General features: G+C 43.3%; 1 protein-coding gene across 2 annotated transcripts in view; it reads right to left on the reverse strand.

Moving 5' to 3' along the window:
• cdh13 (cadherin 13, H-cadherin (heart)) overlaps positions 1-13,780 on the reverse strand; it is a 1,022,665-nt gene that overhangs the window by 670,682 nt on the left and 338,203 nt on the right. The window contains exon 4 of one of the 2 annotated variants that reach the window (XM_078210633.1): positions 12,116-12,232. In XM_078210633.1, coding sequence (XP_078066759.1) covers positions 12,116-12,232 — 117 coding nt within the window. The remainder of the gene's footprint in view (positions 1-12,115; positions 12,233-13,780) is intronic. The other variant, XM_078210635.1, reaches the window with a different exon arrangement.

A 13,780-nucleotide genomic window follows, 5' to 3' on the forward strand; every position in this document is an offset into this window, starting at 1 on the left:
GTTCACACTCTGTGGGCCCTATGCCAAGCTACTAAACCTCCCATTGGCCACCATACACTGCGTAGAACCAAGGAACCCTATGGTGACAGTTGGATGTATAAAAATGTTTTAAAAAGAGTAATTTATTCACAACCTTTTCCTTCTTTGAGGAAGATTATTTCACTATCTGCAGGGTGTAAATTACCTCGGCCCTTTAAAGAATTAATAACATGAACTAAAAATGCTTGAAACCACTTAACATTGTGTAAACTAACATTGTGAAATTGCCAACAGAACAGAGAGCCAGAGTTGTCAATGAAACACTGCTTTAGCTGGGACATAGCTGTTTCAACACGTATAATAATTTTCTATGCCTGGCTGACAGCCCAGATAACTATTACTGTTGTTGAAACACTGGTGGGAGAAGGAATGCATTGTTTTGTTGAGAGTTCAGGTTCTCCAATCTCTGCTGTAAGTTTGATTACACTACTTTAACTGATTTCAAGAGTTTGTTGCTTTTGTTTTTGATACTCCAAAGAGTCCAGATGATTGACATTTTTATTGGTTTGTAGTGAAATTACTTCTTTTTTCCAATATTTGTGAAATATTGGAAAATTTGAGTTGGAAAAATAAATTACATTTTTAAAACTTTTTTTTTACACATCCCACTCTCACTATAGGGTTTGTTGGTGCTATACAGTACATAGTGGATCAATGGTGGCCATGGGAGCACCATAGTTTGGCATGGGAAGCCGGAGGGCCATAGTGGTGGATAGGCATAGCTTGACATAGGAGGCATGAGGAGCCACAGTGAGTGGATGGGGAGCACAAGGTGGCATGGGGAAATGTTTGGAGGATGAGGGGGCATGAAGGTTGAGGGCTGGAGTGTCTTTTTGTTTTTACTTTAACTGGGATAAAGCCCCACTGCATCGAGGTGGACCTTTAAAACAGTCTGCCAACGCATCTGGCAGCCCCTATGGCTGCCTCCAAAATTTTTCCTGGGCTGGCTAGCTCAGTGCGCTTCCATGTTTCTTCCCCCACCACAGGACTTAATCCCAAAATGGGAAAATTCTAGCCACTGGCTTGCAACATTAATAATGAACACTACTCTTATTACTTCAATGATTAATATCGTTGCAGACATTTGTGGAATGAAATGTCTTATTTTTGAAAATAAATCTTACATTTGGTGCTATGTTGACTTGTGTAAAAAGGCTCTCAGTATGTACAGTACTAGAGTCTCAAGCATTTTCAGATAACAAAGTTATTGACATGAGGCCTCCAGTTTGATGCTTAAAATTATTGGACTGTCTCTAGACTCATGATCCTCGAGTATACTGAAGGGGCGATTGTTAATTAAATCATACGTAATCATTGTTTGCAAATGGGAATGAATATTTGCTGAAATTTCAAAATCAATAATCCATGCCCATAGAGGCCACAAATTCAGCATGTTTTAGATGTTTAGGAGGACAGCTACAGTAAGATTCCCCAGAATGTCAGAGAGAACAACACAGATCTGAACTAATCTACTATGAGAGTTAGTTGACTAGGAACACAACCCTGGCCTACACAAGAAATCCAGATATGATTTATGGAGATCCATCAAAGATGCCAAAAGACAGTAGCAGACCAAACTAGAGTCCCAGGCTAGCAGCAGGCCCTCCACCCCGGAAGACTCAGCCGAACCAGTGTCCGAGGTCAGCACCGCAGACATCAGGGCAGCCTTCTCGAAAGTCAACCCACGGAAAGCGACTGGCCCGGATGGGGTACCTAGATGAGCACTCAGACCCGGCGTGGACAAGATGGGGGTTATTCTTTAACATCTCTTAACACCAATTTGAGGTCTCTATCTGCCTCAAGTAAATGACCATCATCCCGATACCAAAGAAAAGCCAGCAGTGTGCCTTAATGAGTATCAGCTGGTGGCTCTGACGTTCATCATTATGAAGTGCTTCAAAAGGTTCATTATGACACGAATCAATTCCATCCTTCCAGATTACCTGGATCCACTTCAGTTCACCTATGGCCGCAACAGGTCCGCAGCAGATGCCATCGCCCCGGCCCTACACTCAATCTTGGAATACCCACATAACAAAGACAGACTCCTATAGCTCAACAGTCAGACTCCTATTAACCACAAAAGATCATGAATGCAGCCCAATCCATCACGCAAACCAGTCTCCCATCCATTGACTCTGTCTACACTTTCCGCTGCCTCAGAAAAGCAGGAGCATAATTAAGGACCCCACACACCCTAGACATTCTCTCTTCCACCTTCTTCCCTCGGGAAAAAGATACAAAAGTCTGAGGACACGTACCAATCAAGAACAGCTCCTTCCCTGCTGCTGTCAGACTTTTGAATGGACCTACCTCACATTAAGTTGATCTTCCTCTACACCCTAGTTATGACTGTAACACTACATTCTGCATTCTCTCCTTTCCTTCTCGATGAACGGTTTGCTTTGTCTGTATAGCACGCAAGAAACAATACTTTTCACTGTATACTAATACGTGTGACAATAATAAATCAAATCAAATCTATTGACTGCACTTAGCCTTCAACACCATTATTCTTACAAAACTCATCTCCAAACTTTGTGGCCTGGGGCTCGGCTCTTCCCTCTGCAACTGGATCTTGGACTTCCTAACCCACAGACCGCAATCAGTAAGGATAGGCAACAACACCTCCTCCACGATCGTTGCGAGTATTAAACTTTATACAGTACACCTGGAACAATCAAAATCAATGATGCAAAGAGTTCAATGAACATGAACTGTTAATTCCATGTTTGGATTTTCTCCTCTGTTAAAAAATTGCCTGCTATAGTGGGTGTGATGTGCAGCGTTTAGCTCAGTTGTGAACGGGGAGAGTACAAATGGCCTCAATAAGAATCTACTGCCATCGCTGCGCAAAATGAAATACTTATATTAAGCTGGAATCTCAATAACATCCGTTAGCACTTGAACGGAATCAGGAGAGGAAATGTAAATATTGTGAAAATGTACTTTACTCCCAGCCAAAGGGGGATGTAGTTGGTGCAAAGACCAAATTGCAATTCCAAGACAAAGCAACTGCTGAGAGATGGCTTCAGCTTGACAATTCTTTGCAGCCTCACTAAGTGGTGCAATCATTTTCCACTTCTCAGCCAAACTAGAATAAATAATAAGTAAACAAAATACAAACTGTAGTATCAATGCACAGCTCAAAGTTCAAACACCAATCAAGTGGCAGGCAAATTGCTTTTGTTCTGCTTCATCTTATCTCAAACGCAATATTATTCAGTGAACAATAATGCAAAATCCATCTTGTAAAGTGAATTCTGCTATTCTTCAAGTGCAGCATTACTCTGTTCGCTGTGATTGCCCCCTTTCTATGCTTCGCTTTGAAAAGGTTTGAAGCTGGGAAGTCATCGAAAATGCCTAAAAATGTGACAATGGCTTTTACACTGAATGGATTTTAACTGCTTCACTGATCATTCCTAACTTCTACTACAATAACACCACGCTCTGATTAAACAGAAGATATTATTTGAGACAGATTGCAGCGAAGTGGGAGCAGATTTTCAATGGAGATGAAAATTAGGCAGTTTAGTAGATCAGCAGTTTACCATGTGGGCGATAAGTTGAAAACCTATCTGACTATTATAGCATTAATCTGCTTCTGCACCTATTGTGGTCAGAGAATTGAAAATAACAATTCAGCTTCTCTTCATTGATGAGAGGCTAGTTCAGCGTGAAAGGGAATGTTAGGGTATTTTGCTCCATATAGCTAAACGGCAATTTATGCAGACTTAACTGATTACCGGCTGGCAATAACAGAGATTTTACAATTGATCTTTGCTCTTTGGGCCAGCCAGGCTGGTTACGGCTCCGAATTGCTGTCCAACACACCCTTCTGGAATATGCCAATTAGTGGATGTCAGGCTTTGGAGGGGAGACTTCTTCTGTGCGTCATGCATACCAAGATCAAAAGCATGTTCTATATAAATAGGTATAGAATTTTGTTACACAAAACCCACTCAGGGACATTTTTTCCTTTCCACACGGACAGATTTAATCCAGGCAATGATGTCTTTCTCCCTTGAACCAGTTTGCTAATGCTAACTCTCTCAAGCTCACACTTAAAGGGTGGCTAGGTTATTGGAGGTACATGGAACCATACTCTAGCATTCAGAAAAGAGGGTAAAAATTGAGATATGGAAAAAAAACTTTGGCACTAAAATATGACAATACATTGTAAGGCGTGAACTTTGCAATGCAACAGACAATAGCCGGTATTTTACCACCACTACCGCACTGGCGCAGCTTGCGGACGGAATTCTCCATTGGCCTCGGGTGAGATTTTATGAGCCTCACCCAAGCAAGGTCACAAAATACCGGCCAATGAATAAGTTTGCCAACATTCATTTACATATCATCCCTCACGTCATGCCGTACTATTTGAGGATCCGTGTAAGCCACATCAGTCCCATTTCCTCGTTATCTCCTTCTGCCTTTCTATTTCTCCATTTGAACAAAGAACAGAGAGAACAAAGAACAAAGAACAATACAGCACAGGAACAGGCCCTTCGGCCCTCCAAGCCGCTCCCTGGTCCAAACTAGACCATTCTTTTGTATCCCTCCATTCCCACTCCGTTCATATGGCTATCTAGATAAGTCTTAAACGTTCCCAGTGTGTCCGCCTCCACCACCTTGCCTGGCAGCGCATTCCAGGCCCCCACCACCCTCTGTGTAAAATATGTCCTTCTGATATCTGTGTTAAACCTCCCCCCCTTCACCTTGAACCTATGACCCCTCGTGAACGTCACCACCGACCTGGGGAAAAGCTTCCCACCGTTCACCCTATCTATGACTTTCATAATTTTATACACCTCTATTAAGTCTCCCCTCATCCTCCGCCTTTCCAGGGAGAACAACCCCAGTTTACCCAATCTCTCCTCATAACTAAGCCCCTCCATACCAGGCAACATCCTGGTAAACCTCCTCTGTACTCTCTCCAAAGCCTCCACGTCCTTCTGGTAGTGTGGCGACCAGAACTGGACGCAGTATTCCAAATGCGGCCGAACCAACGTTCTATACATCTGCAACATCAGACCCCAACTTTTATACTCTATGCCCCGTCCTATAAAGGCAAGCATGCCATATGCCTTCTTCACCACCTTCTCCACCTGTGACGTCACCTTCAAGGATCTGGGGACTTGCACACCCAGGTCCCTCTGTGTATCTACACCCTGCCATTTATCGTATAGCTCCTCCCAACATTATTTCTACCAAAATGCATCACTTCGCATTTATCAGGATTGAACTCCATCTGCCATTTCTTTGCCCAAATTTCCAGCCTATCTATATCCTTCTGTAGCTTCTGACAATGCTCCTCACTATCTGCAAGTCCTGCCAATTTTGTGTCGTCCGCAAACTTACTGATCACCCCAGTTACACCTTCTTCCAGATCGTTTATATAAATCACAAACAGCAGAGGTCCCAATACAGAGCCCTGCGGAACACCACTAGTCACAGGCCTCCAGCCGGAAAAAGACCCTTCCACTACCACCCTCTGTCTTCTGTGACCAAGCCAGTTCTCCACCCATCTAGCCACCTCCCCCTTTATTCCATGAGATCCAACCTTTTTCACCAGCCTACCATGAGGGACTTTGTCAAACGCTTTACTAAAGTCTATATAGACGACATCCACGGCCCTTCCCTCGTCAACCATTCTGGTCACTTCTTCAAAAAACTCCACCAGGTTAGTGAGGCATGACCTCCCTCTCACAAAACCATGCTGACTATCGTTAATGAGTTTATTCCTTTCTAAATGCGCATACATCCTATCTCTAAGAATCTTCTCCAACAACTTCCCCACCACGGACGTCAAGCTCACCGGCCTATAATTACCCGGGTTATCCTTCCTACCCTTCTTAAATAACAGGACCACATTAGCTATCCTCCAATCCTCTGGGACCTCACCTGCGTCCAGTGAAGAGACAAAAATTTGTGTCAGAGGCCCAGTGATTTCATCTCTTGTCTCCCTGAGCAGCCTTGGATAGATTCCATCAGGCCCTGGGGATTTGTCAGTCTTTATATTCTCTAACAAACCTAACACTTCCTCCCTTGTAATGGAGATTTTCTCCAACGGTTCAACACTCCCCTCCGAGACACTCCCAGTCAACACATCCCTCTCCTTTGTGAATACCGACGCAAAGTATTCATTTAGGATCTCCCCTACTTCTTTGGGCTCCAAGCATAAGTCCCCACTTTTGTCCCTGAGAGGTCTGATTTTTTCCCTGACAACCCTTTTGTTCCTAACGTATGAATAAAATGCCTTGGGATTCTCCTTAATCCTGTCTGCCAAGGACATTTCGTGACCCCTTTTTGCCCTTCTAATTCCCCGTTTGAGTTCTTTCCTACTTTCTTTGTACTCCTCCAGAGCTCCCTCCGTTTTTAGCTGCCTGGACCTAACATACGCCTCTCTTTTCTTTTTGACCAGTCCCTCAATTTCCCTGGTTATCCACGGTTCTCGAATTCTACCCTTCCTATCCTTCTTTTTAACAGGCACATGCCTGTCCTGTAGCCCTAACAACTGTTCCTTAAAAGACTCCCACATGCCAGATGTGGATTTACCCTCAAACAGCCTCTCCCAATCAAGAGCTGCTAATTTCTGCCTAATCCCACTAAAGTTAGCCTTCCCCCAATCCAACACCTTACCCTTGGGACACCACTCATCCTTTTCCATCACTATCCTAAAGCTAACAGAATTGTGGTCACTATTTGCTACATGTTCCTCTACCGAAACTTTGAAGACCTGACCGGGCTCATTCCCCAGTACTAGGTCCAGTATAGCCCCCTCTCTAGTCGGGCTATCTACATATTGTTCCAAAGAACCCTCCTGTACGCATTTTACAAATTCCTCCCCATTCAGAGTCCCAGCTCTCAGCGATTTCCAGTCTATACCAGGGAAATTGAAGTCTCCCACGACAACAACCCTATTTTTCCTGCACCTATCCAGTATCTCCTGACATATCCGTTCTTCCACTTCCCTTGGGCTGTTGGGGGGCCTGTAGTATACCCCCAACATAGTGACTGCGCCCTTCCTGTTTCTAAGCTCCACCCAAAGTGACTCGTTACACGACCCCTCTGAATTGTCCTCCCTCTGCACCGCTGTAATATGCTCTCCAACTAATACTACTACTCCCCCACCTCTTTTGGCCCCTCCTCTGTCTCGCCTAAAACACTTGTACCCCAGAATATTCAGCTGCCAGTCCTGTCCCTCTTTCAACCAAGTCTCTGTCACCGCAACCACATCCAAATTCCTTGTGAGCATTAAGGCCCTAAGTTCGTCTGTCTTACCTGCTACGCTCCTTGCATTGAAGTATAAGCACTCCAGACCTCCAGGCCCAGTCAGGTCATCCTCCCCCAGAGTGCTCTTCTTCTTTGCCAGCCTTGTCCCAGCCCCAAGCTCGTCCCCAGCCTCTACACTTGTAGACCTAATATTTTGATCCCTACCCCCCTGCCATACTAGTTTAAACCCCCCCGAACTGCACTAGCAAAACTCCCAGCTAGGATATTCGTGCCCTTCCAACTTAGTTGTGACCCGTCCTTCTCGTACAGGTGCCATCCTCTCCTGAAAACTTCCCATTGATCTAGGAAAATGAAGCCTTCCCTCCTGGACCAGTCCTTTAGCCAAGCATTCAATTGTACTAACTCCCTATTCTTAGCCTCACTGGCACTCACTTAGCCTCATTTGAGGTGATCACATTGGATTTAAAGAAGACGGATGGGAATATTTTCTCAATGGTGAGAGACTTTGATAACATTAAATATTAATAGGCAAAATGAGGATTCGTTATGGAGAATATTTTAGCATGGGTTGAGTATTCATGAATTGAGTGAAAGCAGAGAATGTTGGATGGAAATGGGGCTTTTTAAAGTGGCCAGGCAGTGAATAGTGGAGTCCTGCAAGGATCAGTGTTGAGGCCTCAGCTATTTACAATCTATATTAATGACTTAGATGATGAGATAGAGAGAAATGTATCAAAGTGTACTGATGCTATCAAGCTAGCTAGGAAGGCAAGTTGTGGGGCGGACACAGAGAGGCTGCACAGAAATATAGACAAGTTTAAGGGATTGGGCAACAAGATAGCAGATGGAGTATTACATAGGGAGGTGTGAAGCTATTCACTTTGATCATAAGAATAGAAAAGCAGAATATTTTTTACAAGTGTGAAAATGTAAGTGTCAATGCTCAAAGAGACTTTGGTGTCCTCATACAAAGAATGCACAAAGTTAGCATACAGTGCAGCAATCAATTAGGAAGACAGATAGCACATTGGCCTTCATTGCAAGGAGATTGGAATATAAGTACAAAGCTGGGAAAAATAATAAAAAAAACAAATTAAATATTCACCTCAAGGAGAGAAGGAATTTTTTTTAAATGATGCTTCAGTTGCACAGACCATGATGAGATCTATCTGGTGCACTGTGTTCATCTTTGGCCCACAAACCTGAGGAAATATATAATTCCCTTGGCAGGAGAACAGCACATACTGACACTGGAGCTTAAAATGGTTCAATTATGCCGCAGGATTCATAAACATGGTATGTATTCTCTTGAATTTGGAAGGTTGAGGAAGGATTTAACTGAGGTGCTTAAAAGAATAAAGGAATTTGATGGGGCAGATGAAGATAAAAGGAGGTGAGGTGCAGACTAGCTGTGATCTAACCAGACGACAGAACAGGCTCAAAGGATTGAATAATCTACCTCCATTGCCTGATTTTTGATCTCCTCAAAGCGAAAACTTCAGCTTAAATAAAAACAAAAAAATGTTGGAAAATCTCAGCAGGTGTGACAGCAGCTGTGGAGGAAGAGTAGAGCCAAGTCAGGATGATCCTTTGTCAGAGTTTAAGACAAGGAAAATAGGACAAGATTCACACTGTGAGGGTAGGAGGGAGGCTGTAATAGATGGAAAGACATAGACAAAGGGAAAGTAAATATTAATGATAGAGACTGGGAATGGTGCTAATAGCGTCTATTAATGGATTGGAATGTGTCCTCTCCTCACATCACCGTATAAATCTTGTCCTATTTTCCTTGACCTCAGCTCTGATGAAGGGTCATCCAGACTCAAAACGTTGGCTCTATTCTCTCTCCTCAGATGCTGTCAGACCTGCTGAGATTTTCCAGCATTTTCCATTTTTGTTTCAGATTCCAGCATCCGCAGTATTTTGCCTTTAGTTTTGCTAAAATGTTTCTTTACCATTCCTTATCTCTCCTTCATTGGCTCAACGTGCACACACGTCTGTGAAGTGCTCTGGAATGTTATTCTGCATTAAAGGTGCTATATAAATGCAAGGTGTTGTTAATTAGTTTGTAACCCAGCTCTGTTCCAGTAAGTACTGAAGTATGTCTTTGATGATGCATCTCTTTCTTCTAAAATCACACACCATCTGCTATGTAAATAAAATGCTGAATTAAGGAAATGGATAAATTCACTTCAGCAGCAGCAGTGTTTTGTCTGTAAATGCCAGCTTTATGCAAAACATGCACCAAGATCACAAAAAGACTGAATAATAGCCTGAGCAGTGAATGAGAGAAAGATTGCACTGCAAACTGAATGCTTGGTAGAGGAAGTCTTGAAAGAATAAGCTTACAATTTTGCTGGAAGCAGCACTAATGGAAAATATTCCCCACTCATGAGTAACCCACTAAGTATTTATGAATTAAATAACATAGCTGGGCAGGTGGAAACAAATTTATAGCCAATGCAATAAGATATGCCACCAATGCGGCTAGCCATAGAACATAGCATGAACATTTGAGAGGCTGAATTATATTATGTTGGGGAGATTTGAACCTTACACAATGGACAGTAAACTTGTCATTGTGGATAGTACACCCATTACTTCCTGCCTCGTTTTCTTTTCCGTTGACTTTGACTGGACGGCTGTGTTACAGGCAACCAGTCCTCCACACTCAGCTTACTGCCTGCTGCTGAGAACACAAATATATGATGTAACACCAGTAATCACAGGGTATGCTTCTTCTGCAATCGTCACGAAAACGATCAAACTGAACATGTTTTTCATCAGCAAAGTTACTTGTTTCGACAGATGCAAATTTCCTAACTATTTGGTCCAACTGTTAAATTCCTCATGCCCATTGTAGCCTTAGAAGAAATGGAGAGGGCAATTGAAGTTTATCTTAGCTTCATCCATTTCTTGGGCACAAAGTATAGGAGGGAATGAATTGAGTCTTCCGAGACAGTGTAGAACTTCAACAAAAAACACTTTATTCAACATGTATGAGGGAGAGTAGAACTCGTGGCTGTAACTACAGCTTGCTCCCGAGCTACTTTACTGAGCATTGGCTCTTACAGATTCATATACCCCTTTCTTTACATTACAAAGTGTTACATTTACATCAGGTCATCATAGTTACTTTTAATTGGTTACAGTTCTGTTTTTGATTACATTATGTGGTTTCATTGTCTTGTGTTCTTTAGCTTTTAATCATTTTTTGGACATCTTCTGTACCTGTTCACAATATCAAAGCATTGTGTTTGTTAAACTAATTTTGATGGGGTGTTCGTTGTCCCATCTCCCGGATACTAGATTAGTTTTCAGAGGCACAATGGTTCCTCTAGACTTTTTGGAGTCTTGATAAATGATATCATTTCTTTTATGGTTGCTGTGACCTTGGAACAATCTCACCTGGGGTGTGACTGTTTTAGTGCCACCTGAGATGTAGATATTTGTATTTTATCCTGTCTGCCTGCAGTGAGTGTGGATACTACAGTGTTATCCATTTAACCCTTTCCATACATTTCTCTCCTGCTGCAGCCCACACTCCCTGGGTTTGCCCGACTACACAAAGTAAGACCCACAACCTGCCAATATTTGTCACTGAAAACACGTGACCAAAACACACAGGAAATATGTTAGGTTCCTGCCTGAAACAAATGCCAGACTCTGACCTGATACCCACTTCAGAAATTTTTGCTAAACTGGATCATGCGTGACCACTGTCCACCTTCTTGTTCCCCTCCCCTTCCAGGGTTTACTACAGGACCAGCACTAACATCCATGGAACCAACTTTCATCTGAATCAAGCATTGCCTCTTAAGAACATACAAATAGAAAGAGAGAGGAATAAGTAGACAAGAGTAGACCATCCAGCCCCTTGAGCCTGCTTCATCATTCATTGCGATCATGGCTAATCTTCTGCCTCACCTTCATTTTACTGCTTGTTCCCTGTATCCCAAATTCCGACTGATAAAAAATCTGTCTAAGCTTTAAATATATTGAGTGATGGTGCATCCACACCCCTCTCCGATAAAGAAATCCAAAGATTCCGAAAGAAGAAATTTCTCATCTCAGTCCCAAATCATTTTCCCCTTTATTCAGAAAAGTACACATCATAACAGTTAAACTGATCATTTACTTTCAAGACAGCACACGAGGTGCCTTTCTACACTTGCCATTACAGGTTACTATTTACAATGTACAACCGCATTACATGTCATTACACTGGTTCTTGTAGCTGGGGTGGGGGGGGTTGGTTTACACAGTTTCCAGTCCTTCTATGTTGGGAGCCTCTTAGACAGTGACCTTTCCTTATTAAACCATTGCCTTGGCTGCCTCAGCGCATCCATTAGTATGCGGTGCTGGACATTCGGAATATGCCAGTCTGCAACAGTTGATCACAAAATGATCAGCCCCTTCTCCTAAGACTGTGCTCCCATGTTCAGATTCCTGACAAGGAGAAGCAATCCTTCAGTGTCTATCCCGCCAAGCCTTTCAAAGTTTTGCATTCTCATTCTCAGTCTCTCATTCTAAACTTCAGAGGGTATAGGCCCAATTGGACTAATGCTCCCAGCATCCCCTTCACACCCTAGAGACGCAAGAGGATCAAGTTTCTGCGGCCATTTTGTTTGTCAGCTTCGGTGTGGCAGTCCTTGGGTGCTATTTGATTCACACTCAAATTTATACAACTTCTACCCCCATGAATTCAAATTAGTGATACAGTCACGTTCAATGTAAACTCAATCTGCTTAAAGTGAATTGGGCTACCGGTTCACTGAACAGATGGATAATTATGAATGCAAATCAGCAAAAAAAAAACAATTGCCATAACTCTTACCCGTCCAATGACTTTTGGGAACGGCCCTCTTTGATTCTCAGGGAACGATATGGGAGGAGCTATCAATGATCGCTTCCTTCTGTGGAGAATAGAGATGTTTCCAATCTTCAGAGCCTGCTTCAGATGGAAAAGAAAAACATAACATTAAAAAAAATTATATACATCCATATGTCAAAGATTTGAAATGCAGAATCTTTATGTAAAACCATGACTAGAAATATTGTCAATCAGCTGCCTATGACAGTGTGGTGGTACTGTTCAAATTGTGAATGTACAACTGTAAACTATCCACATCAGACAATAAGAAACTTGAGAGAAAAAGTGGAGATGAAACAGCCAGCATTGTTGAATGCAACACATTAACTCAAGTTCCAGCATGCATTTTGCTAATTCAATTCATCATTACACTGATTTTAACAGTTAAGCATGTGCATAGAGTCTGTAAATAGCAGGATACGCTGCCAAGTTTAGCAATGAATTATATGGGTTATTTAACGAGTGCTAAAGGCTCATAATTCAGCAGTGACTGGGTATTAAATTAATTAGGCCTTTCATTTCAGCGAATTAATTCCTAATACACAAGTAACTCAGACATCTGGTGCTGGCAAAGTGCAGCAATCTCCAGGCCCATTGTTGCAGCCCAGAGATAACTAGTGAGTCACAAAGATACAAATTATTAACAAGCAAAACTGCATTAAAAATTGAGGATAAAGCTATTAAGACTTTGGGGAAAAAAGGTTGAGGATATTTGAAGATATTTCTTTATACAAGACCTGAAGTGAATATAACCATTGAATTTACTTACACTTTTCCTTCAATTGCAATGTCAGTGGATAAAACAATCTGTAAACATATTGCAGGGGGCGTGGGGGGGCATTCTCCCAGCAGCACAATTGGCCGGGAGCTGGCGGCCCAACACCGCTGGAGTGAAAGGATCCATGGAAGTGCCCCAGAGGGTAAGGGGGATTGCCCCCTGGGCATTGCCAACCTGGCCCCCTGGCACTGCCCCAGGGGCAAAGCCCAGGGGGGCACCTTGGTGCTGCTCACCGGGCATTGGACAGTGCCAAGGGGGCGGGGCCAGAGGGGGGGGGGAGATTAGTGTGAGTAGGCTGTCCTGCTGCTACTCGGCACTGGGGATCAGTGCTAGAGGGAGGGAAGGGGCTGATCGGGGCTGGCCATTGGGGTGGCGAGGTGGGGTGGGGGGAACATCGGGAGGTGCCCGGGGGGCCAGTGATCGGTGGATGGGGGCTGTCGTACAGCCAGCGATGGAGGGTTGCTGTGCTGGCCAGCGATCGGGAGGCTGGCAGTGCGGGGCTACTGCGCATGCGCCGATCTCCGCTATGACAGATAGGCGCGATCGCAGTGGCCCGCTCAGCGCTATGCTGCCAGCCTCTCCAGTGAGAATAGGCCCCACCCCTGGATTTTCAGCGTGAATCTCCCTGAGGCACTCTGCAGTGCTCAGAGTGTGGGAGATTCATTTTGAAGATTCCACTAAAAAAAACCAGTGGGAGTTACTCCAGTTGAGAGAAATCCGGCCTTGGTCTGGTACAATTGCAGTTTGCGAATCAATGCTTTATTTGTATAATACTACAGAAATAAGTTAAAGATTTTGATCACGCATCCCTCAATCTTCTTTTCAAACAACAAGTTTTGAAAACCCAACCT

The sequence above is a fragment of the Mustelus asterias genome, chromosome 4, assembly GCF_964213995.1.
Source record: "Mustelus asterias chromosome 4, sMusAst1.hap1.1, whole genome shotgun sequence".
Lineage (NCBI taxonomy): Eukaryota > Metazoa > Chordata > Chondrichthyes > Carcharhiniformes > Triakidae > Mustelus > Mustelus asterias.